Raw genomic sequence first — 27859 nt, 5'->3', positions numbered from 1 at the left:
CCTCATTTCTTCACTGGTTGCCCACATAAACTCCTCTCCAGCTATTAGAATAATTTACAAATCCCTGAAAAGCCATGACGTTTATCACCTTTGCTTCTGTGAATTTTAACGCCTCTTCCTAAAACACGCCCAGTTCTCCCTCTCCCAACCCACCTCCCTCTCAATTCTCCCCCCTCTTTTCATCTACATTACTCTTACTCATCCTTCAAAACCCAGGTCAAATATCATCTGCTCCAGGAAGCCTCTTCAAACACCTTTTCACTCAGCTGTCAGACGTTTATAATCCCAATGCCTCTTGTGTGTGCCTGGCACAGCCCTTATCACGCACAAATTTGTCTGTCTCCTCACCTCGACTGTAAGTCCTTTGAAGACAGGGACAGTATCTCCCTCAACTTTATATTCTAAGTACTAGGACAGTATCTGACACATAGGTAGTTCAAGGACCATTCCTTCAATGACTAATGCATACATGGTGAGAAAGGGAACTGGAGGCGGATCCCCTGGCTCCTCATCAAGTATGGTTCCTCTACTCTACACTGCTCCTCAAGAAAACTTCTCTATTTGCTTCACGTTTCAAGATCATTTTGATGCCTCATAGTTTAGTTACCGACTACAGCAAAGATGGTCAAGTACTCTAAGGACCCTATGAAAAGAGGAGGCCTAATAACCCAGAAACCTGTGTCTCACAAGGGCCTGAGGCTTTCTCCAAAAACAGCTCTGGAAAATAGCAGAAGCCTTAATAAACTGGGAAATCAGTCTGAGAGGGTCTACTCTAGGCAGAGTTTTTACCATCTCTAGACCTTTATCATGAGTCCACGATTCTGCCTCCGTGTGAGGCATATCTTCTGTATGAGAGGTACTCAATTCACTATATGCAACTTGCAAGCTAAATGATAAATAAAAATATTATATGAATCACTGTTTCCAAACTTCCTGTTTACTACTTCAGTCCATTATTACGCCAATCAACAGGTGATACTTCCACAGCTAACCCAGTATTTTCCTAAGGTCTTTGAGTCTATCTGAACAAACCATCCCAATAATCAATCATAATTTGATCCATGAGTAAATAATTAAAGACAATTTATTCAGAAGCAGGTTTGAGAAACAAATGGGTGAAACAGATGACACCTCCCATTCCTGTGTGTTACACCTTCAGAATTTTACCCTTTACTACGAGTATGGGAACGTCATGTGTGGTGAAATGAAAGAGGAACAAATAATAATTCCATTTTGAGGTGCTTTTATTCTTCAGGATAATTTTCTCTCCTATTCACAAACTCCATCTTGCAAAAATTATACCTTCAACATATTGACAAATTTTGAACAGAAAATATCAAACTAAACAACACCACTGACGTTTTTATTTGGTGATTTGTTTAACGCTCTTCCTACATTTTTTGCCTCACTTCTTGCAGAGACTGGTACAATGGGAAGAGTACTACCCACCTTCAATGATTGAATAAAGCTGAATTTGAATTAAGTTCTACCAATTCTTGGCTATGTAACCCAGAAAAAATGATTTCATGTCCATGAGACATGGTTCTTTATCTGTAAAATAGGACTGATGATAAATACCAGGTGGTTTGTCATGAAGATTAAATAAGATGGTGTATTAATAGCAGTTGACACAGGGCCCGTCTCACAGTAGACAAACTGAATGCTGGCTACAAATAAATGTCTATGGAATTGAAAACAAAGACATTTTTTTAAAAAGAAAAGAAAAGCAAGAAGTAATAAAGAATAGTTAAAAGAGGAAACAGCAATGCAACTACACTCTTCATATATATTCAGTATAATTTATAAGACATACCAAGAATTTAACAATAGCTTTTTGGAGGAAAAAAGAAACATAAATGTACTCATTGACTGTGAGATACACTCTGGTTTCAGAAGTGATAACAAGTAGAAAAACATGCACCTCAGAAGTGAAGAAAAACGGTACACTTAATAAACCTCCAGTATTCAAGGGGCCCACACAGTGGATGGAGAAGTGGTATTCACTTTCCCTTTTCCCAACTACATATAAATATTAAATGAAGGAAAAGATTATCCAAAAACAAGTTATTGTATCAGGTTTCTGGGAAAATGGCAATTCTATTCTCTGTATACATCTTCCCAAATTTTATTCCACACAGCCATGTGCTGAGGTAAAAGACAGCATCAGCCAGGTTTACTGGCAGTTAGAGGGGGCCAGGAATATGTAAGTGGAAGTTGTGGACAGAAATGCCAAGAAAACTTTTTTCCCTCCCCTTCCTTCCCCCTCCTTTCCTCCTTACTGATGCCTGGGATATAGATAAGATAGCTGGAGCTCCAGCAGCCCTTAAGTCATGAGGTATTCACTAAGGATGGCAGAGCAGAGAGAGTGGGAATTGAAAGAAAATAGTCAAGGAAATTACCCTAGAATCTTGAAAAGAAGTAAGGAGGCTAAAGAGAAAAAAGGACAAATGGCAAGGTGCCTTTGGTAAACTTGCATGCATTTAATTCTGCTCAAAAAATTCTACATGTAAAGATATGCCACCACACAGAAAATTCTTAAGATCAAGTAGACATCTGCATTCTATGAAGTAAATACTTAAGAGTTCCTAACTAACACATACAAGCAAAAAGAAAGAAATATTTATTGAGTACTTATACTATTTACTATAAGAATTACTTTACATAATTAAAAATTTAAAGATAGAAATTGTATCATATTTATCCTTTTAAATCCTTAATATTAGTAAGTATCTGGAAAACAAAGTATTCAATACATATTTTAAATAAATGATGGTGTCATGTTAAGCTATTCAAAATTACTGAAAAATTTATTTTTGTTTTTCTTAGCTCTCATTCATTCATACACTTTTAATTATTTTTCTCCTAATATGTTACACCCTGTCAATGGACTAGAACCTTCTTTCATACCTTCTGTTGTTGGAAATACTTCTTCTGCTTCAGTTTTAGTCTCTGCCAGTTTTCCAGTTCTCAGCAATACTTCTGCGAAGCTTTCCACTGGGACATGCTGATAGGTGTCATAGGTTACTTCAGACTAGATAAAAGAAGCAGTTACATCATTGAGTAGGGTGTCTTTTTGTCCATGAAGATATTCTTAGAAAACACAATATGGGATTTTATATCTTCTGGTGACTTGAATTATAACTTCTCACTTACTAAAGCATATTGCTTTATGTGAAACTTTAAATAGATTTTAATCTCATAATATGTGGTAATGTATAAGAAACAAATCACACAAAACCAATGAATAACCTGAGTAAAAACAAAGCCAAAGAAGTACATTTTCAGGAAAACTTTAGTTTTTGTTTATACTAAAATGCCCACAACAACGTGACGATTAAATCTATGTTCTTAGGCACACTGTCCTTACCTCTGCGACAAAGGGATTGGAGATGACAGATTCATAAAAAGGATGACAGCCTTGTTTTTCTAGATCTTCATTGGCTACAGCTCCAATTCGATAAGCACCACCAAATTCTCGCCCCTAAAGAGAACAAAGTGAAGAAGAGTGGATAAAAAGAAAGAGAGCTGAAAAGGCAGGGAGGGAGGGAGGAAGGGAAGAAGGAAGGAAGGAAGAATTGATTTCAGGAGAAACTGATCAATGTGCGTTGTGTGATCTAAAGAGAGACTAAGAGTGACATAGGCACCCTGCAGAGAATGTAAGAATAATAACCACATTCTAAGAAGCACTCCAACCTCATCCTGCTGTGCCTTTTGATTTTCCTGGGCACTCTGACATGAATGAATCAGAAATGCTGATGCAATCACTGTTATACACATGGTGAGTTTTCTATATTATAGTCAGAATAACCTTCCTAAAACATCATTTTGTATACTGCTCACTGGCTCAAAAAACCTTTAGTACCTGTGAACAATGCAAACAGTCAACAGTATCAAGCCTAAACTAAGCAGAATAACATTTAAGCTTATCAAATGTTAATTAATGTTAAAGACTAACTCACCGCTCCAACCAAAACAATCTACTTTATGCATCCCACTGGCCTCTACACCTTTCTTCCATTATGAGGGGCCTGTCCATGCTGACTGCCCAGTTAGATTCCACCTCTCCTTCCAGGCCCACCTCAGACCTCACCTGCTGAAACCCTACCAGACAGAAGCAAGATATAACTGTGTCCCTTTCATTATCCCCACCTCCTCCACAACTACAATCCACACAAATGCCTTTAAGACTTGTCATCAGCAATCCTCATTAGTAATACTTTAGTATCTCTAGTATGGTTAATTATGTTGTGCTTTCCTCAGATAGACTGTAAAGCTCCTTATTGGAAGAGCCAAGTAAAAGATATTCACCCATCCCTCCAAAGTTTACTGAGCGCTTACTTTAAGCCAAGCATAGCCCAAGGAAACAATGAAGCTGCTGCTGCAAATGATGATAAAAATTACAACTGATAGTTAATGAAAATTATATACTAGGCACAGTGTTAAATACTTTATCTAAGACATACACCCTCAAAAAGCCCAACATGTGAGACAGAAAAGTAACTGTAATCATGATCCAGTATGATACATGCAATGATAAGAGATGTACAGACTTACCCCAGAGTCAAGCACATAGCACCTCAGTCAATGGTATCTTCATTTACCCAACCGTCTGGGTTATCATCCTTACTTCTCCTCTTTCCTGCATATCCCATACTTAGACCATCAGCAGGTCCACAAAATACATCCCCAAAGCAACCACTTCTCACTTCCTTCGTGGCTACCCTTGTCCAAACCACCACCGTCTTTCACCTGGACTACCGGAATAGAGATCTGTCTTTTTGCTACACTACAGCCAGCTTTCTAGACAGCAGTGAAATGGTCTCTTAAAAGTAAAGGTGGATCACACATTGCATTGCCTAAATTTTCCAACAGCTTTCCATCTTACTCAGAATAAAACCTGTGGTCCCTACCATAGTCCATACGAGGCTTTATATAGTTGACCTCTTTGCCACCTCTCTGATCTCATCTCCTATCATTCTTCCCATTGTTCACTCAGCGCATACTACATTGGCCTCCTTTGTGTTCTACAAAGATGTCAAGCACATTCCCTCAAGAAGGGCTTTGCACTTGTTCTACTGGGCTCAATCAGGTTTCTGCTCAGTGATTCCTCTTCTGAGAAACCTACCTTCCCTATCTAAATCAGAACTTCACTCCCTCAGTTATCATGAGGATTCCCTTACCTTGCTTAACTTATCTTCACAGTACTCCTTACCACCTGCCACTACATTATTACATAAATATTTTATTTGTTGGTTTCTTTGTCTCTCCTACTACAATATAGGTTCCAGAGGAGAAGGGAATTAGACAGAAGTGTTTCCTAACTCTATTCCCAGTGATTAGCACAGTATTTGACCCATAGAAAATGCCTGTAAGTATTGGCAGAATGAATGAAGGAATGAGAGAAATACCCGGTATTTGGGGTGAACTTATAAGAAAGCACGTGCTTCTTTTTCACCTCCATTTTCCAATGTGAGACTAAAGGATCACAGTTTGGGAATTGAAGGCAGTAGGGAAACGATGGGTTAAAACATCACAGAACGCAAACTCAATTGCTCCGCTGCTTGTCCTGACCTCTACTTCCAAAGTGGCTGAAAGAAATCTGTTAAACTGTTCTCTTTACCTACTAAAGACTGAATGTGTCCCCCCACCAAAATCCATATGTTGAAACCCTAAGCCCAATGCGACGGTATTAAGAAGAAGGGCCTTTGGTAGGTGATTAGGTCCTGAGGGCAGAGCCCTCATGAATGGAATCAACTCCCTTATAAAAGAGACTCCGGAGAGCTCCCTCACCCCTTCCCTCATGTGAAGACAATGAGAAGATGGCGTCGATGAACCAGGAAGCAGGTTCTCACCAGACACTAAATCTGCCAGCGCTTTGGTCTTGGACTTCCCAGCCTCCAGAACTGAGAGAGATAAATGTCTGTTGCTTAAGCCATCAAATCTATGGTATGTTTGTTATAGCAGCCTAAAAGAACTAAGACAGCCCCCAAGATAGTGCCTAGCACTTTTTCTCAACTACTGGCCTGTAGAAACACAGCAAAAGAGAGTAAGCATTGATAAAATTATTTTTCTTTTCATCCCACTAAACTTTAATTCTGACATATAAGCCAGACCGTACCTGAATCTATATCAGTGTCTTTTGCAACTACTCTACGGGACTATATTACATTCTATAAAATAAATTACTCATTCTCTATCTGATGGGAAGCCTAGATTTCTTAACAACTGAAGAGCAGTGCTAATGAGTTGATAAAAACTACACAACTGATTTTATTTTATTTTATTTTTAAAGATTGGCACCTGAGCTAACAACTGTTATCAATCTTTTTTTTTTTTTCTGCTTTATCTCCCCAACCCCCACCCTGTACATAGTTGTATATCTAGGTTGCAGTTGTGGGACGTGGGACACCACCTCAACGTGGCCTAACGAGCAGTGCCATGTCCGGGCTCAGGATCCGAACCCTGGGCCGCCACAGCGGAGCATGCGAACTTAACTACTAGGCCACGGAGCCGGCCCCCTACATAACTGATTTTAAAAAGAAAGACGCTTGCTTACTTGCAGGGGTCGAAGGTAAGTTAAAGACTTCTTCCACCACTGCCCGTCACTGACAGCCTGCAGCACAGCCTTGGTGGTCGTCGTGGTGTTGGAAAGCACTTTCATGGTGGCAGCTGTGGTCCAGTGCAATAGGTCAGCTGAGTTGCTGCCTGGAACGCTTACTTCATCCTGTGTTAAAAAACAAAATGGCAAGAGCAAAAATGTGCACTGTCACAAGAACAGAGAGCGACAATGGGACTACTGAAAATTATTAGACATGAAGATAGATAAAAAATCCATCTTTGCGAGTAACAAAAGAATGTGAAACAAAGCACTGTTGGCATACTGTATCTCCTTGAACCATTTACAAAAGAAAATTTGGTAAAGGAAAAAACGTCACAGTACATTAGTCAAATAATCCCTTTCAGAAACATTTATAAAGCCAATAATGGGTTCCTTATTTTTTTATCAATCTAATATCCTACCAATGAAATACTCATGTTCATTTCTTTGACAGGACACTTTAAAGTATTTATTATTTAGATTAAAGAAATAAATAATCCATTTGAACAATGCTACTGCGACCCAGACAGAGGCAGAGATTCAGATGATACACCTTTAAATGCTGAAAGCCATTTTGTTTCATCTAAACAAGTGAATGATTAATAGTGTTTAAAAGGTTTATAACATGGAACCTCCTGCCAATCCTGAAGCAATCAGCCAAAACTCTAACTCTCCATTTACCAACCTGAGAGAGTCCATGTGGAGAAAAATGCCAATACATTAGCATTCTTTTAAATAAAAATGACAGCGACCACATCTGCTTTTGATCAAAGAAAAATATTATTTGTTCTACAAAAATTAAGTTTTTGGTTTAGTGTCTATCTACTTCTACTTACTTTTTCTAAAGTATCCCAGTTAAATGAAAGAAAAATTAAGGCCTAGTCTTCCGATTTCAATAGCTCTCTTGCCACTCATAGAAGGATAGCTTATTTAGGCTATTTAGGTCTACAGCACATCATTCACTAATATGTTATTCAAGAAAGAAAAAATGCCAAATCATGTACTCACTCAGAGATTACCAAGACATCACCACACAACAAATACTTAAAGGCACTGTTTTAGACCAACCTGATAGTTGCCGTACATGGTAGGTAGAATTACGAGCCCTCAAAGATGCCCACATCCTAATCCCTGGAACCTGAAAATATGTTACATTACATGGCAAAGGGGCTTTGCAGATGTGATTAAGGACACAGAGCTTGAGGTGAGGAGATTATCTTGAATTATCCGAGTGAGACTAACCTAATCACGTGAGCCTTTAAAGCAGAGACTCTTTCCCAGCCAGGGTCAGAGAAAGAGGGTCAGGGAGACACAACAGGGGAAGAAGCCAGAGAGATCTGAGGCCTGAGGGGACTCAACCCATCGTTGCTGGCTTTGAGGATGGAGGAAGGAGACCACAAGCCAAAGAATGCAGGAAGCATCTAGAAGCTGAGAACAGCCTTCAGCTGACAGGCAGCAAGGCAAGGGGGACTCCAGTCCTACCACCACAAGGAATTAAATTCCGTCAACAACATGAATGAGCATGGAAACAGACTCTCTTCTAGGACCTCCAAAAAGAACACCGACCGGTCAGCCCCTTGGTTTTGGCCATGTGAGGCTCTGAGCAGAGACGCACCCGAGCCTGCCAGACTTCTGTCCTATGGAGATTATCAAATAATCAATTTGCACTGTTTTAAGCTGCTAAATTTGTGGTAATATGTTATAGCAGCAACAGAAAATGAATACTTCATGTTAGGATGCTTGATAATTTCTAGAAAATCATTCTAAATTGTATTCTGACTTCTAAAGGGCAATGTATTTAAGCTATATTAACCAAAGCTTACAACTTGCCCAGTTTGGTGTTGGTTAAGGTTTCTCATAAGATTTTCTAAACTATGCTTTTACATGAAAAAAAAAGTTTGTGTCCCAACATTAGAAGAAATGATAATCATGTGACACAAAGGAGGTGTCTGCTAACTCTACGGTGGCAATGCTATTGCAATATAAATGTATCAAATCAATATGTTGTACACCTTAAACTTATACAATTAATATGTGAAATAGGTCTCCATTAAAAAAATTGTTTCCTATGGGCTTTATGGACATTGAGAAAAGTATAAACTATCAATGCAATATTATGTATTATAACTTAATTATGAAAACAACATAGAAAAAACAGAAGACAGGCTAATTAAAAAAATCATGTTAAACTGCTTGTGTATTTATAAAGGCAACCATGCTAAAAATAATTGTTTGGAGTTTAGGTGCCAATAAAAAACAGCACCTCTCCTGGGTTTCAGACTGTGGCAGATACTGCAGCTTGGTTCACTCAACTCCATTCTGACCCCCTTACAGACTGTCTAGAAGTGGAAAAGCTCAAGACTACATTTCCCAGACTCCCTATAGCTGGCTTTGCACACGTGACCTAGTTTTCTTCAAACAGGTGTAGCCACTGCATGGAATTTGGGAGGCAGAACTATATTAGAGACCATACTTGTGTTATTTCTGTGACTTCTACTGGCAGGCAGTAAACTTAACTTTTTTTAATTCTTTTTTTTTATAGTCCTAGTTGCTTTTTTGCTGCAGTGGTAATATAAGCCCCAGTGCCCAGACCCCAGTTTCATGGGGTTAAAGGACATGTATGAAGCACCATTTTGCTGGCTGGTATCTTGGCAGAATCAGTGTGGCATTGGAGCCAAGTGATAAGGAGTAGCTTTCTGATTTCCCAGCTGCGTATGGCAGACTGCAGCTCCCTTAGCAGGCAAGTTCTGCAACACTGTTCTAGTAGTTACTCTTACAAATTAACACCCAAAGCCTGCTCCTCCAGTCCTTTCAATGATTTTGTAAGACCCCAATTCTCCATAAAAAATCTCCTTCTGCTTAGAATAGCTAGAATGTTTTCTGTTACCCTACAACTGAAACTTGATTTATTTTTAAAAAATAATAAAGAATGTGAGCAGAAATCAGAAAAATCAGCATTATCATCTTTATTCTGGAGTGAAGAACATGGCTTCAATCTACAGTCATACTGAAGCTGCAATCTTTATGCAAATCTCTATCTTAGAGCAAAGTTTCCAAGGAGGAGCTGAGTCTACAGAGCAGACACATCTAACCAAAATCACCAGATCAGCCCAGTAGCGGGAAACTGAGCGGAACGAACTTCCAGAACTGCCTCAAACCTGTGCTGTCCAACACAGTAGCCACCAGTCATGTGGGGCAACAGCACACTTGAAACGTCACTATTCCAAACTGAGATGTGCTGCAAATGTAAAACACACTGGATTTTAAAGGCTTAGTACCAAAACAAATAAATAAAACAGCCCACACGTGTTAACCTCAAGGAACACAGGCTAGAGCAGAATGCACCCTTTCTACTGATAGGCATAACCAAGAGGCCATCTAGGGGCCTTACATTCTCAGTTCTTTCTCTCAATTTCAGCAATCAGGAACGTTATGCACCCTCTCCTCTGTGGGTACAGTTTGATGCATTTTAACACACCCAGGGAACCAGCACTAAGACTAAGAAACATACCATCACCAGAATCCAAGATATCTGTCTTGCGCTCACTTCCAGCCACCACCACCGCTGAGATAAACACTATCCTGACTTCTAGAAGCATAAATTTATTTTGCCTATTTTTGTATTTTATATAAATGGAATTATGTTCTCTTTTGTGTATGATTTCTTTTACTCAACATAAATTTATTCATATTCTTGCAAGTAGTTATTGTCTAACTCATTAGTGTAACGCTATTACACTGCTAATGCAAAAGTACTACGTTGTGTGACTATATCAGAACTTATTTATCCTTTCTTCTATTGATGAGCATTTGGGTACTCTTCAATTTGGAGCTAATACCAATAGAGCTGCTCTGAACATGCTAGTAATTATCTTTTGGTGAAGACATGCGTTTCTGGGTATACACCCAGTAGTGGAATTACTAAGACACAGAGTAGGCATAGGTCCAGACTGAGTAAATAGTGCCAAACATTTTCTAAAATGGTTATACCAGTTTATATTCTACCCAGCAACTACAAGAGTTCTAGGTGCTCCACAGCCATGCCAACACATGGTATTACACGTCTTCTTCCTTTTAGCAGTACTAGTGAGTATGTCATGGTACCTCTTTCTCATTTTAATTTGCATCTCTCCAGTGACTAATGAAGTTGTGTACCTTTTCACGTATTTGTTGGCCATTTGAGTATCCTCTTTTGTGACGTGTCTGTTCAAATCTTTTTCCCATTCTTCTGTTAGTTACCTGTCTTCCTTATTCATTTGTAGGAATTCTTCATATATTCTGGATGCACACCGCTTACTAGATATATAGATTGTGAAAATTTTCTACTACTCTACAGATTATCTTTTCATTGTCTTAATGGTGTCTTTTGATTAACAGAAGTTCTGAATTTTAAATTAGTCCAAGATATCTGTTTTTTCATTTTATGATTAGTATCTTTTCTATTATATTTAGGAAGTCTTTGCCTACTCCAAGGTCATAAGGATGTTCCATATTTTCCTTGACATGTAATATTTTTGTTGTAAGTAAAATCCTGTTAAGACAGTGTAATACCCCTCTCCTATGCACTCATAGCATTATATGCACACTCTTAATGCACTTGCCAGAATATATTGATATTATGATTTTGTTTGTCTCTTTGTCTTCTCAACTAGACAGGAGCTTTTCAAGGGCAACGACTATATTTATTCATTGCTATATCCTCAGAGCATGTGAAACTCCCTAATGTGTAATTTGTATCTGTAGATATGTGTAAGCAGTCTAGTTTTACTGCACTATTTAAATATTTGAAGATATACTTTCTGAAGCCTAATATGATGTGCCTACAGTGGCTAAATGTTATTCAAATAAGATTTCATGTCACATTTTCCATTCCTGTTCATCTTTAGAATCTTCTTAATTGAGAGGGCGTACTGAATGATTTGAATGTCATCAACTAATCCAAGTATAGAACTAAAAATATAAACATGGTAAGAAATACGGCACTTAAACAGAACACAACTTCAGTCAGAGGAAAAGTGAAAGATAGCAAAAAACACAAGCTACCTAACAATTACTTCACTTCATCAAATGAACCTAAACTTTCTTGCTGTTCATATGGATGGGCTAACTCAAGATAACAAATTTAAAACATATGAAACTTAAAAGTTTGTTTCAGGAGATAAATGAAATCCACACACTCAGAAATGGATGTGATAAAAGGATTTTCTGTAAGACATCCCCCTAATGAGAATTACAAAAGAGAAAGTAAAATAAAAGGCTCATTTGAACCACAGAAGAAGCATTTAATTTGGAGGCAGTCTACCAAGATTATAGTGTAACCAGAGTCATTAAAGAGAAAAATAGTTTTCTTTCAACTATATGTAATAGGGGAAGAAAAAAAAGGTTAGGCAAAATTTACTCCTGAGATGATTTCTGTTGGCATTTTTTAAATTCATAGATGCACACTGTTAATTAATTTAGAGTATATAACAGCAGAAATAGATTAATCCCCAAAACCAAATCAACAACTCCCAGCATAAAATTTAACATGAAATCTCATTAACGTCAAGTGTGCTTCACAGCTCAAAGGTTAACTTACTAAGCACTAATAATATTTTTCAAATCCTACAAGAGACATCATTACCAAACAGGGTCACAAGAACACAGATAGTTCCACATGTCAAGCTTGGCTTACAGAAAGGATTCTTGTTGATCAACTACTAAAATGAATAATCTGTTTAGGAACTGCTTTCTCTAGTGTCTGATAATATAAACGTTAATTCCTGGGAAACCTGTTTATCTACTGTAAACTGAGCTGGTGGTACACACAAACTAGGTAAGGATTACAAACGGCTCAAACCGAGCTCAACCACTATCCTTTCTCCTCCAACAATCTTTAGGTAATCCAAAGTACTTCCCTGCACCTGACCCTTATTGATAGCCAATTTCATCCTGAACTCAAAATATTAAGAATGCAATCTTTATTACCAGTGATGCCACATTTAGAAGTATCCGTGACAAGAAGCAGTACAAAAATACCCCATGGAATAAACCACTCTAAAGTCTGACTCTACTTCATTCAGTTCATCTGCTAATTAACAGGCCAGGCTACAATTTAGATGCTCTTACCTTTGGGAGTCATGGACCTCTATACATTTCTGATGAAAGCTATAAGTCCTTTCCTCAGAAAAGTGAAGGCACATGCATGTATACACACATGAACAGACAAAGTCATAAACAGACACACAGAGACACCAAATATGCCACACTATTTCAGGAGTTTTAGGGACTAACCCCTTCTTGGCTCTCCTACCAATCCAGGACCCAGATTAAGAGATCTATAGTTATGAAAAACAGAGACATATGCAGTACATTTTTATTTTCTTTTTCCACGTCCAATTGTTTAATCAGCACTTACACAAAGTTATGGAGAATAAATCATAAGAAAACAGGAAACTATCTATCCCGGAAGCCCATTTCTACCATTTTATCCCAGAGCAATACTAGCATGAGCATGCAAAGATGTGTACATGTGTACATGTGAACTGCTCAGTGCCGTTCAACCTAAAATAGAGGAAAACTTGGCACAATTTAAATGTCTAAAAACAAAGGAAAGATAAATAAACCATGGTACACGCTTCCAATGACCACCACCCATCACCACATATATGGTGTATATGTAACAACGGGGGCAGACATCCATGACACAGAACGTTACATGAATAAAGCAAGCTTCAAAATAATATATGCAGTATGAATTCATTTTAGCTTAAAAACAAAATAATAATCCTCCAGGAGACAAAGGAGAGCTGTACAGAAAATCTGTCTACACTTAGAAAAACTGTGGAAGGATATATGTAAAGGTAAAAATGTTCACCTCTGAGCAAGGGGATTCATGGAATGAGTGGAGAGAAAGAACTGAGAGGGAAGAAAGAGAACTTATATATTAACATATTATTGATACAATTATTTTTATATCTGAAAAAGGCAGAAAGGCCAAAGTTAAGAATAAATATCCATGTATCTTTTATCAAAAGTTAACAAACAGTAACATTTTATCATAAACATTTCACATTTTGGGGCTGGCCCGTTGGCATAGTCGTTGGGTTTGCATGCTCCGCTTCAGCGGCCTGGGGTTTGCTGATTTGGATCCCAGGCGAGGACCTAGCACTGCTCGTCAAGCCATGCTGTGGCAGCATCCTATGTAAAGTAGAGTAAGACTGGCACAGATGTTAGCTCTGTGACAATCTTCCTCAAGCAAAAAGCAGAAGAATGGCAACAGATGTTAGCTCAGGGCCAATCTTCCCCACAAAAAATAAATAAATAAAATAAATGCTTCATATCTCCTTTTTTTTTACTTCCAAGAAATAAAGTATGCCAGATAATGTTGATTATCTGAACTCCTATCTGCCCTCAAATGGATTGTTAAAATAAAAGTCTGCACTATTTTTGTAATTAAAGAAAATACTATAAATTCCAGTCAAGATGAAGCTATGAATTCATCTTTCAAAATGCTCACTGTGCTCCAAAATACTGAGAATAATAGAAAAAAGAGTCAAAGACACTCAAGGTCAATAAAGTTCAACATTTTTGGGCTCAAAAGTCAGATGCTGGCAATGGCTGCCAGATGCTCCATTCCAGAGAACCTTGAATCCAAAGGATCCCCTGTAAGAAGGAAACATTGGCCAGACTTACTGCCTGGGGCTACGTATTTTTATAAAGCTGTAGGCCTAGGGAGGCAGAGAACAAAGACAGGGCCCAAAGGAATTGGGCCAAATCCCTCACTGGTTCCATGTGTGTATTTCTCACATCCTCAACATTATCAGTGGGAAGGAGTCCCACGTGAAAAGTTACTATAGGATGTGGTTTTGGACTGAAGCACCACGGGGTTAGATGGAGGCAAACCACAAAACTACAGAATCCTTAGATAGGGGCTGGGGAAATAAAAATTAAACTGAATGAAATGGCTTGAACGAAAATTCCAAAAGACGTTACCAAAAGCAATAATTGCAAGAAAAATCCACTTCAGATGAAATTATTTCATTTAAAACTTCAAAATATTAAGTTGTCTTTCTGCATACTAAATATGAGATTTAAAATCCTTTACAAAAGAACAAGCTATCACATAAAAGAAAACAAAACAAATATGATCCTATTGAGTTAATTTTGGGTACGAGGTAAAGCTCTAAATTCTTCTGTTTGAATGAGGATATTCCTCAAGCCTATACTTACCTCGTACAAAAAGTAGCTGCTTCTTATTACTTATTTATCAATAAATATATAAACAAAACTCTTAGAAAAAAGCATAGGAGTGAATCTTCACAACCTTGAGTCAGGCACAGATATCTGAGATACAACACCAAAAGCACAAGCAATAAAAGAAAATATTAGTGAACTGGACTTCAGCAACATTAAAAACTTTTGAACTTCAAAAGCCACCATGAAGAAAGTAAAAAGTCAAGTCACACACTGAGAGAAAAACATTTTCAAATCAGACATATGATAAAGGACTTGTATTCAGAGGTTAAAAAAAAAAAAAACTCTTACAGCTCAATAAGAAGAAGACAAATAACACAGTTAAAAAATGAGTAAAGTATTTGTAGCCATTTCACCAAAGAAAGTACAGAAATGACCAATAAGCACATGAAAAGATGCTTATTATAAGTTATTTGGAAAATGCATACCAAAACAATAATGAGACACCACACACATCCATAAGAATGGCTTTAATCAAAAAGCCAGTCAATAACAAGTATTAGCAAGCACGTGAAGAAAACGGAACCTTAAACCTTCCTGGTGGGAAAGTAAAATGGTGCAGCCACTTTGGAAAACAATTTGGCAGTTTCTTCAAACACACACACATACACCATACAATGCAGCAGTTCCATTCCTTTGTACCTACACGAGAAATCAAAACATATTTCCATACAAAGACTTGTACACCAATGTTCATGGCAACGTTATTCATGATAGATAAAAAGTAGAAACAACCCAAATGTCCATCAACTGGTGAACAGAAAAAGAAAGGGTTATTCACGATATTGAAATACAATTGCCATTTTGCTCACTTTTATCTCAATATTTCTAAATGATCCTTTTATAAATTCGAAAAAGCTTTATGTTTAGCCCATGGCCAAGTTCTAAACATTAATTAGTCCAGTTGTATAAATCTGTAGCCCCTTAAAATGTTTATAACAAGATTTCCCACAGAGAAAATGATTTTTTAATGGGAACCTTGTATATAATCCATTTCCAACTCTAATTAGATTCATCTGGGGAAAACACCATCGGCTAAGTGATATAACTAATACTAGCTAAGCAAAATGTTAATATACTCTAAGTGGTGGAATACTGTTATATCTAAAAACCATAATAAGTAACATTAATAAGAAACTGGAAAACTTTAATTTCGGTAGTTATTCACAAATTACGCATTTTGTTCTATTTATAAACAAGTATCTTGTTCACAGGGACAACAGCCAATATCGTCAAACTTGTAGGCTCCACTTGTACTAATGCAAATGCTACTGCACAGCAATTACATCTTTACTTTGCTTGGAAATATAAATAAAAATCATTATTTTCACAACTGAGTAATGAAAGTCTTGAGCATTAAGCAGATTACACATACAGTCAGCTCTCATTTATGAGTTATAATTTAATGTGGTTATTATATCTACTGTTAATGTGTAACACACGGCATCTCACAGCTAAGCACTATATTTTAGTCTAATAATGGTAGCTATAGCATTCTGAAATGTGCTTCGTGAATCAAGGCCGTAATGCGCTCGCTGAGGGTCTGGATTAGCACTTCATGAGATCTACATCTATTACAACTTGCTTAAAGAGGACAAAGGAAGACAGGAAAGCTTTTAAGGAGCTTTAAAAAAAAAGGGAGAAAAAAAGACAATCATTTTGGAAGAATTCCTTTTCCTCGCTAAGTGGAACATGTAAAGGACTGCTGGTGGCTTCCATTTACTAAAGAGACTCTAATGGAGCAATATACGCCCACTGTGGTAACACAGCATGTCCTACTCCACAGAAGCCACCAAGGGGCCAGGTCAACACTTCCTAACTCATTATAGAAACAGAAAATAGGAAACCCGAAAGTCACAGAAGGCTTTTCATGGATTTTTATAAAGAAGGATGGAGATTCGGAATAAGCTTATGGAGCTGAACTCAGCAGACACCCTCTGTAATTTTATACTGAACAAAGAAATGATACACCCTTACACTGGCCAACACATAACAGGACCTCAATAGCCACTACAGCACACACATATGATTTAAACGGAAATGCCTTGTATTTTTAGGCTAAAATTTACTTTCTAATTCATTTTTACCACAGACTAATCTTTATGCAGTGAGAGTTTCCCACTGAGATTTATCAAACATTTACAAGGCATTCACTATGTGACAAGCCCTCTATTGAGGGAGTACAAAGATAAACGACATACTTCCAGTTACCACACATTGCCACACCACACCACACGAGTGCTGACACAATGATGTGACAACACTCGGGAGACAGAGGAGGAGGAGCAATGAGGACTCAAGGAAAACCTGGCAAAGAAAATGATACTAGATAGGATCAAGGGGTAAGAAAGATAACCTGGGCACAAGACAAGAAGGGCAGCATAGGCAGAAAGAAAACTCTAACTAAATAACACCAGAGGGGTGAAAGAGCCTACTCAGAGACCGGTGCTAAGTTCAGCGTGACTGGAACACAGCACATGTTTGGAAGGCATGAAAAGAAATGAGGCTGGAGAGACAGACAGAGTGAGAGATGCAGCTGGACAAGTTGGGAAGGATCAGAGGCTCAAAATATACAAAACTTGGAATAAAGAAGATCTCATGAAAAGCAGGTCTTTATTTAACTGGACCTTGAAAGATGGTAAAATTTGCCAACTCTTCCTAAGACTATACAGAACATTTAGTAACCACTGGCCAATATAAGAATTCTGAATCCCATGGAGAAAACACCACCGAATTTAACTTGCTTTCACATCCAGTGAGGGAAAATCAAATAACAACTTATCAGCACAACTACAAGTCAAAACCAGCCAAAGGACAAAACGTATCCACGCCACTCCAGGCCCCTGGGAAATGCTGTGGATTCCACGCAGAGGGAGTGCAACAAGAAGGCCCACTGTCTGCAGTGCTGATGGCAGAACACAATCCTCCATGAGTATCTGATCTCCCAGAACTGTTACGCCCAATCTGGCAGCCAGTAGCGTCATGTGGCTACTAAAATTTTAACTTAATTAAAATTAAACAAAACTTAAAATTTCACTCCTTAGTTGTACTACCCAGATTTCAAGTACTCAATGGCTAGATGTGATTAGTGGCTACCATACTGGTCAGTGGAGCTAGAGAACACTTTCCTCACCAGAAAATACTATTGGTCAGTGCTGTCCTGGAGTCACCATTGCAGGAGGGATGGAGAAAACTCCTTAAGGGCGAAAAGTCACATCACAAACTTCTTTGAGACTCTCAGATCACTTAGCACTGAACTGGGAATACATGTGTATATTCAATATGTTTGTCAAATTGAATTTTTATGTAAAAGAAAGAGTTATGGAAATGGAGTAGTTGTACATACTCCACTATAGGCAAAAGCTAAATAATCTTTGCTCTAGTTTCATCAAGAGATTCCACAACAAATGCCTTGTATCAGAGCTGTAAAAGTAACTATACAGTGCGCAACTACAGATGAGTTTGGTAAGATGGATACAGCCAATTTAAAAACAAAAAAACAAAAAAAAAAGATTAGGTGTAGCTCGTTTATCACAACAGACGTCTTCCAAAATAGTTACTAGAAAAATGAATGACATCTTACACTTTGAAAGTGAAGCTTATTATTTAAAGGAATCCTTCGGAAATCAATCTATAAAGAGGATTATCCTCTCTTAATGTATCTAGTTAGAATATCAGAAATAGCTACTTTCTTCGACCTAAAAAAATACCAATTCTATCTTGCTAGAAATAGTCGTGAAAAGTTACATTCCATGGAGTAAAAGCACTGACCAACAGAAGAAAGGTGTCAGTGGGTATATACTTTCTCGTTTCTCTTCCAGGAGGAATCATAGTACCTCAAAACAGAGGATCTCTCCTGAGGTATTTCCATCTTCATTAGTAATCAGAAAGATGCAAATCAAAATCACAATTAGTTATCATTAAACACTTAAGAGAACAGGTAAAATTTAGAAAACTATCACTGCCAAGGTGCTGGCCTGGAGTAAATGGCAATCCCAAACACTGCTGTTGAGAGAGCAATTGGTTAAACCTCTTGGGAAGATCATTTGAGCCTATCAACAGAGGTTGAAGGTACACATAACTGATAACGTACACTTCCAGAGCTAGGTGGGTAGACACCAGAAAGAAAAGTTTGCACATGTGCACCAGAGACATCTGCAAAATGATGACATTGCATTGTTTTTAGTAGCCAAAATTGAAAACAAACCAATGTCAATCAATATTAGAATGGATAAATAGTAAGATATGTGTATCGCAATTAATTTCTAGACAGCAATAACAATGAATAAACTACAACACATATAATAGCATGGATGAATCTCACAAACATAATATTGAGTGTAACTATTTCTATAAATCACAAAAATAGGTAAAATTAAACTATCACATTGGGAGGGGCATGATAGGTTTTAAAATTATTTAAAACAAGAACAAACAACACAAGCATCTAGTTATTAGCATTAGTCAGGATCTCTGTAAGGAGAGATAAGAGTTAGAAATTAAATTGGGAGAGAGTGTGGGCTGACTTGTGGAAGGCTGGTCATGTACTATTTCTTTATCCATGTGGTGGTTTCATGGGTGATTTTTCTTTTGTGTATTTTCTATAGGAATGTTATATTTTACACACAAAAAAAACTTAGAAGAAAATGTCTCTACACACACACACACACACACACACACAACCCCTCTCGTACTCAAGGTTAGGTGACTCCATTTCATTCCACTCACAACCACCGTTCAAACTCCTCCCTCCCTCTCCTCCTAACTTACCTCTTGTGGTGCTTTACTAGTCAATAGTGAAGCACTGACACCCTCCCCTCCTTCTGGATGGATTTGGAAATTCACTTTTTGATAAAGAATCTGAAAAAAAAGAACATATTATAAAGGAATTGTGTTCTTAAATTTGCCTCTCCTCACAATCTAGGCTTGAAATTTAAAAAGTACTCTTTTGAGGAAAAAATTGCTATGAATATTTCTTAGTAACAAGCTTACTTCAGGACTTCATGAACAGTTTCACAAGGACACAACAGTTTCAGAAGAGGGAATCAACTGTGAAAAACTTCATATACAACGTAATGAATGACTATGAGATGAAAATATGAATTTCAAAAGCTCTTCATACATTTAAGTGTTTGAAACAAGAGTAGATCTATCCCGTGAATTTTATGAAATTTAGCATTCCCTAACCAAAGCCCACTCCCCTGCCATTTCCAAAGGACTCTAAAGGGATAACGCCACCAATGGTTTTAACTCATATGGTTTCAAATATATTTCACATGACCACTCTTTGTATGTTTTATTCCTGACAATGCTGACTTTCCCCATTATGTTCAATAATTTATTTCCTAATATTACTTTCTGTTTTTCTCACACCTGCTTTGTACCCTTTCCTCCTGTCATAAAGCCAACAACACTGTTTCATATCCTAATATCTTCAAGTCCCTTTTCACACGAGTGACAAGCTATTTTCCTTCCATAAAATAAAATTCTCAGAAAATCTTAAAAAATGACCACAAATCTCAGACCCACACACCCAACAAAATATACTTCATACAATTCAGGATTTACTTTATTGGGAGCACTTACCTCTGTCTGCAGAGAGCTGCTAGCTGCCAAAAGAAGTTCGATGCTGCTAGGAGGGCAATGTGTCAAAGCAAAAGCCATGAGTTCTTGACGAATGGCCAAGTCGTGATACCCTTCTGATTGTCCTAACTGGCTACAAACATCCCAACTTTTCGAATAACCTGCAAAATTGGCAAGAAAAAACAAACTGAGTTTCACGAGAAGAAATATCTTCCACCTAAGATGAGAAATGCAGTGGCTTTCTGCTTAGGTCTTGTGTTACCAAAGCAGAATTGGTCAACAGTGATGCATATTACTATCTAAGTGAAATACACAAGGATCTAAAGTAGAAAAGAGAGATCAGGTGGGTTTATTATGCAGAAAGTTCAGCACTACTCCAGACAAGTTCATCTGATAAACTCTCTTAAATTTTAGATTACTTGACAATGAGTACAAATAATCTACTAAGCTTTGATTTCAGTAAAAAGCTAGATATCTGAATTCAGAAGACTGAGGGCATGGCCCAACCATGCTATTTAGCACTTGTGTGAGCTTGAGAAAGTTCCAAGTACCTCACTTCCTTTACTGCTCAAAGAGACAATAACAATAATGCCGTCCTTGTTGGGTTATGGGAGGATTAAACAACCTATATTTTAAAACAACCTGTACTTAAAAGCACTTTATAAACTGCAAAGTGCTAGAAAAAGAAATTATTATAGACAGCTATACAGAATCATTCACTTTATAGATGGAGAGACCCAAGGATAGTGCTAAAAATACAGGCAGCCCCCGACTCCCAGTGGAGAATCTTTTTCCTATACAAGATTATACTCTGAATTCTTAAAATACACTTCTATTCATATTTGAAGAAGTTCTTGCTGGAAAGTAGGTCCTTTTTCCTAAGTACAAAGGCCTCAGCCCAGAATAATTTCTCTACATACATAAAGTTAAAATTAACTCAGGTAGCATCCTTACAGGAATAAAATTATTACAAAGCTTTCTAAATAAATGATTTTAGATTAATACAACAATGATTTTCCAGAATACCATAATTATTCTGAATTTAATGCTGCAAAACCACTAGGTTAATATTACAGAACACAGCTCTTTTATGAACCTAATTTTCTAATGCTGAGGTTATGAAGCACTGAGTTTTTTCCGAGAGTTTTAAACATTTTCACTGATGTATTGACAAAGACTCTCTCCTTGACCAAACTTTAGTCAGGCTCCTCTGAGCCCTCTTCGCAAGTAGGCCCACTGCTCGGGCCTGGCCTTGGCGAGCCTGGGCAGCCCAGGTTTAGCAAGATGCTGCTAAGTCAGTTTAGAGAGAATCTCCCACCTTTGATAACTGATCGCCCTTGATATGTGACCACCCTGGCCTGCCTTCAGCAAGAATCCTCCTTCACTCGATGCCTCATCACGGTCATTTTTCCTCCACTGACCCCTCACTCCACTCCTCAGCTATTAATCCCCAGCCATCTTTCCTGTACTCGGAGCTGAGCCTGATCTCCACCCTCTACTGCAGCAGTCCTGAATAAAGTCTTCCATACTGTTTTTACCAAGTATCAGGATAATTTTTCTTTCATATTGTACACAGGAAAAGCACATACATCATAAGTGCACAGCTCCGTGAGTCACCATGAGGTGAAGCGCTACATTTTTAACCACTCGCCATGAAGGCACAGAAAGTGGGTAAAAAGCTGTGCGTGAGCTTTCATATGTTCAGGCACAGCTATAAAACGTGGATCATTTAGGACGGAGCCTAAGATAAGACGACATCACTTCCTACCCCATTGAGGAATGTGTTCTTTAATGGAGAAATTATTCATAATAAAATCTGCTTATCCTCCAGAGACCTGAATTAGAACTTCAATATGGACAATTTTAGGGTTGCGAACTATCTCCGAATTTCTCAATATTAGTTTGAAAAGTACTATGTTATCTTTAAAAATAAAATAAAGAATGTAAATATTGACTATATAGTCACAAATTATAGATACTTGAAAAATTTACATTTTCTTTTATATAACAAACACATAAAAAGGCACTAAAATACTTTACATAAAAACTGTTATTAAAATTATGAGCATGTTTTTAATAGCAAATGGAAAGCAATCAAAATCTCAGATAAAATATAACCTCTGAGCCCATTAAAGTATTTATTTTACTATATAACCACATGGCATACATGCTTATCAGTGCTCACGTAATGTTTCTCAAGCCTCACAAACACAATGTGACTGGTTTACCAATCAGGCCAACTGATTTCCAGACCTTTTCCACTATTCATCATGTAAAGAGGACATGAGCAAAGTACTAAGTAGTTTGTCTGCTTCACCTGTGGCCATCAGCTCCTGGCAATGCACATTGGCTGCCTTGTAGTCATGGAAACGAAGTGCTTGCTCTACTAGAAGGATAAGAACCTGTCCACGCCTTTCTTCTGGGTCTTCATCTGTAAACACACGCAAACAACTTAATAATTTTGACAGCATCAATTGATAAAAGAGCTCATTAACACTGTCTTTCAAATTAATTGAAAAATTCAAAAACAGAGATTAGACTGATTTTAAAAGATTATAGGACAAAAGGTCACGGCAACTTTGACCTTCCAATCTACTTATTAAATCAGGGAATTAGCTCTCAGTCTCCTAAGTGATCAATGATTAATATCAGCCCCAGATGAACCACCCCAACCTAAGTGGGTAAAGGAAGTTTTCCACCTAAGAGGGACTCTTTAGACTAGTTTTTTGTTTTGTTTTGTTTTTGAGGAAGATTAGCTCTGAACTAACATCTGCTGCCAATCCTCTTCTTTTTGCTGAGGAAGACTGGCTCTGAGCTAACATCTGTGCTCATCTTCCTCTATTTTATGTGGGATGCCTGCCACAGCACGGCTTGACAAGCCGTGTGAAGGTCTGCACCCAGGATCTGAACAGGCGAACCCTGGGCCGCCGGAGTGGAACGTGCGCACTGAACTGCTGCTACACCGGGCCGGCTCCACAACAAGGACTCTTTAAACTTTTTTGCTATTTCTTTTTTTATATTTTGCATTAGAATGTTCTAATTATAATTAATACATGACAAATATAAGGGGAAAAAAAACCTTAAATACAACGTAAAATGTATGTAAATTTTATAGTTTCATTGTGATAAAGTTAATTCATGTATCAGGACCCACAAAATGGAGGCCACCCCAGTGGCCCAGCCCAAGTCAGAAATCTAAACCTAACTTAGCCTGCACTTACAGGAAACATGTATCAAGGAAACCTAACATACACCAATCACAATCCTCCAACTCAGCTGCAGCTAGCTTACCTGACCCTCGAAAATAGGACTTGCTCACTTCATAAGGAAATCCCTGATCTCCGGGCCAATCACGCTCTGTTTCCCCGCTGTCTCTCCTAATGCTCTATAAAACTCGCTCTCGTCCAAAATCCCTCGGGAACAATGCTCCACTGCCTGTGAGGCTCTGTATTCCCACAATCCATGGATTGGTTTCCCTTGAATAAAGGACCTCAAACTCATTACCAAATGGTCTTCATTTTGTCATTTGACAACTGACAGTACTACTCTTTCATTTACCATAGTGAACATCTAGACCCTAAGACATATACCAAATTTCATCTTACGTTAACAAAAATATCTTAAATTACCTTCCCGAGAATATTCTTAGACGTCAGCTTAGATGTCACTTCCTCCTTTGGCATCTCCACACTTTTTTCACATAAAATACATGGTTTAGGTGCCCCTCCTCTCTTTCTCCGGATACCAATTTATTGGGGTTATCTTTTTAATCAGCCACATCCTCTATCAGAATTTAAGCTCTTGGAGGACAGGCATTGCTTTCTTGTTGAATTCTCAGTACCCAGGACCAAGTCTTACACATAAGAGGGGCTCAAAAAAAATGTATCCATGATGAAATGGGCATAGATTCAATTCAGAAAGTAATTTTCAATTATAGGACAAATAATTCAAAGCTATAACACAAATACAATTTTTATATTTAGGCTAAAAAGTAAAAAGTCTTTTATATTTTAATGAAGTAATGAAACGTTAAAAGTATTTCCAATATTCCCAGGGAAAAAGAGGAAATATGTACATCTCTGCATTCTTAAGCTATAATATGATTTGGAAGCAAAAGTAAACATATCACAAAAAGGGCTGAATGAAACTTTTAAAATATGTCCCCATCAATCTTCTTTCTGTGCTTCAAAGGTGTGAATAAAATCCAAGAGAAAAACTGGCCCAAGCTAGGCTAAAAAGATTCTTAAATCAAGAGATGTTATGGCGCTAAGATTCATATTATTATTATTAGAACAACACATTTCATGTTTTAGCAGCACTAACACAGAACACTGGAAATAGAACAATCTGTAAATGTTCTTCAGCACTAAATGCACATATCACAATTAATATAAAACCTATTTCCTAGATAATATTCTTGACATGTTAGCATTTATTCAGAATATCTACACGAAAAACAAAAGGGCCAGGTGTGATTTTTTCATGTGACAACTTGGCGAGGTTGTGACGGTATGTTGCAGATGTAATTAAAGCCCCTAATCAGCCGATTCTAAGTAAGAGCCCATTGATGACCACGTCCAACGTCAAAAAAGGTGGAAACACAATAAGAGCAAAGGATTCAAAGTAAGAAACTTCTGAACTGAGACATCTTCAATAAACTATTTCTTTACTCCTGTTTCCTCGCATTCAAAAATGAGACACACATCTCTGGTGTAAGGGATGCAGTAAGAAGTAACTTAGATATGAATAAAAGTATAAAATGAGAGTTACTGTTGTTAAAATAAACTTTGATATGAAGATGGGTCAAATACTCATCTTAAAGTCCAAAGTTCAAATATTTAACTGCTTTTAATTCTACAAAGTTCCAATCTAAGCAGTTGGTTAAAAGGAAAAACATAAGCAAAAAAAAAAAAAAAAACCACTCTAAAAAGAATGATGTCTAGAAAAATATTACAAACAAAACAAAACAAAAAAATAAAACTCTTAGGAAGAACTGCCAGGAGTATGAACAGACTAGAAAGCTATTAAAGAAAATGATTCCTATGTTTAGTCTCAAGAAGAGACTAAAGTCAAAGGCTTGTGGCATGACAAGCCTTTGAGTACATGAAATATAATTTAAACTATATCCACAAATTCTTTGATACTCCCTTCTAAAGATGAAGCTTCATGCCTCTCCCCTTCAGTGGGCGCTGGTTAGTCATTTACTTCTAACAAAGAGATTAAGGTGGAAACGATGCTGTGCTACTTCCAAGACTAGGTCATAAAAGGCATTACAGAGTCCTCCTTGCTCTCTTGCGGATCAATGGCATTAGGAGAAACTCTAGGAGTTGCCATGTTGAAAGGACACTCAAGAAGCCTTATGGAGAGGTCCATGTGGCAAGGAACTGAGGGCTCTTACCACCAGCCAGGGAGGAACTGAGGTCTTTTCCAACAGCCATGTGAGTAAGCCAGCTCAAAAGCAGATCACCTAGGCCCAGTGAAGCCTTCAGGTATAATGTATAAATATTTCCCTTGATGTTGGGAGGGGTTATGTGACTGCTCAGTGAACAAAACACAATGGAAATGAAACTGCCCAAATTCCAAGGCATTTCCAAATTCCAAATTCCACGAAGTTTTTGCTAGTTTCTCTTGGGACACTGACTCTGGGAGCCTTCAGCCACCGTGTAAGAAGTCTGAGGCCACCATAAGAAAGACCACAAGGAGAAACCACACAGAGAAGAGATAGAGCCCTAGCTATTCCATCCCCCAGCTATTGGAGTCTTCTCAGCCCAGATGCCAGACATGTGAATAAAGCAGCCTTTGAGTAGAGCCCGTTCCTAGCCACTATCTGACTGCAATTTCATAAAAGACCCTGAACTACCTCGCTAGGCCCAGCGAACCTCCAGAACTGGGACACACAAAAATAAACGACTGTTGTTGTTTTAAGCCACTAAGTTTTTGGGTGGTTTCTAAAGCAGCAAGAGATAACCAAAACAGCCTACAAGTTTTAGATACGTGTCACCTGCCTTGTGATCCCTTTCTTAATATCTGCCCCCCGCCCCGGCAAAATATTAGCACTGTCTTTCTTCAAGTTCTATAACACCTGTTTACAGAAGCCAGGTACTGCCATCATATCCTCTGCTGCAGCATAATTATTTGCTTCCTCAGTGATTTAAGATTCTAAATCCCCAGACGGCAGCAGCTGTGTGCAACAGAACTTGGCATCCAAAGTAGCAAACAAAGTGATATTACTTCACCTCTCTAGCCTTCTATTTCCTCATCCGTAAAACATGGCTAACAAGAGGTGGTTGTGCATAGTCAAAGAGTTAATACGTAAAAAGAGTACAGAAGGGTGCTGGCACATGGGAGTCACTGATACATGTTAGCTGTTTTTATTGTGCATGCAGGTGGCCCACAATAAAAATATGTTGAATGAAATGTAGATACTAGTCTTATCTTTTGATGATACTGCACTGAAGTTGTAATACAGATTCCACTTGGAAGTTTCTGAAATAGAAGTGGCCAAGTTGGGATGGGTTCCAAATATTAGAACTAAAATAGCTGCAATAAAAGAAAAGAGGTCTAAACACTACATGTTCTACATAAATGCGTTCTGTATGACTGAAAAAGAAATGCTCATCCCATTAAAAATTAATATTGTTTGCCAGGATCACTGATATTCCTGTTTCTATGTCAACACGTCACAAGGACAAAAATGGAAATCAATCCTAGTAGGTGCATGGAAAATGCAGATGGCATCCCTGACTGCTTCATTAGTTTCTCTGGACTAGATCCTCATGAAATTCTTCCCTGATGGTCAGAGTGCTTCAAAGTTTACAAAGTGCTTTTATATGCATTAACTCATTTGGGTCTCTGATAACTTGGTAGGTGAAACAAGGGAGTATCATTCCTAGTCTCCAGATTCAGAAACTGGAGCTCAAGTCATTGAACAAATGGATGGAACTGAACCCATACATACACAGAAGACTGAACCAGTCTCCTGACCCCACACCCAGTTTCTCCCCAGTCATCCAAGATGCCTCACGATGGATGAACGACCCCAATCACAGGGTCAGCACTTTTCCAAGGCCGCTGCAAGTTCAAAGGTAACAATGCTAATGCTATGCTTTCAGACTAGAAAAGGACAACTAATACACTAAAATTTACTAAAACTATACACTGTAAGAACAAAAGTCAGATAATTAAGATTTTAAAACATCAATAAATGTGTCCACTAAGTATACTAAATATATACATATTTTTAAAGCTCAAACAACACAAATCCCCTTTACTTTCGAGCCCATAATATGTGGCTTAGACAAGCACAACTTCAAACCACTGCTTATGAAGTAAAATGGCCAACAACTGTTCTTGTGGAGATCAGCATAAGTCAAAAATACTAAAGAAAAGTATTAAAAGACTCTGGTAGGGGCCCACCCGGTGGCCGAGTGGTTAAGTTGGCGC

General features: G+C 37.9%; 1 protein-coding gene across 2 annotated transcripts in view; it reads right to left on the bottom strand.

Annotated features, from left to right (window-relative positions):
* NBAS (NBAS subunit of NRZ tethering complex) overlaps positions 1–27859 on the bottom strand; it is a 337182-nt gene that overhangs the window by 132556 nt on the left and 176767 nt on the right. For both annotated transcript variants that reach the window (XM_046661718.1, XM_046661719.1), the window contains exons 33-38: positions 22734–22847; positions 20420–20577; positions 19604–19693; positions 6557–6724; positions 3368–3481; positions 2908–3031 (exon numbers count right to left, since the gene is read on the bottom strand). In XM_046661718.1, coding sequence (XP_046517674.1) covers positions 2908–3031; positions 3368–3481; positions 6557–6724; positions 19604–19693; positions 20420–20577; positions 22734–22847 — 768 coding nt within the window. The remainder of the gene's footprint in view (positions 1–2907; positions 3032–3367; positions 3482–6556; positions 6725–19603; positions 19694–20419; positions 20578–22733; positions 22848–27859) is intronic.

Source organism: Equus quagga, chromosome 5 (genome assembly GCF_021613505.1).
Source record: "Equus quagga isolate Etosha38 chromosome 5, UCLA_HA_Equagga_1.0, whole genome shotgun sequence".
In the NCBI taxonomy this organism is placed as follows: Eukaryota; Metazoa; Chordata; class Mammalia; order Perissodactyla; family Equidae; genus Equus; species Equus quagga.
The sequence above is the reverse complement of the archived record's forward strand: the minus strand, read 5'-3'. Positions and strand labels throughout refer to the sequence as shown.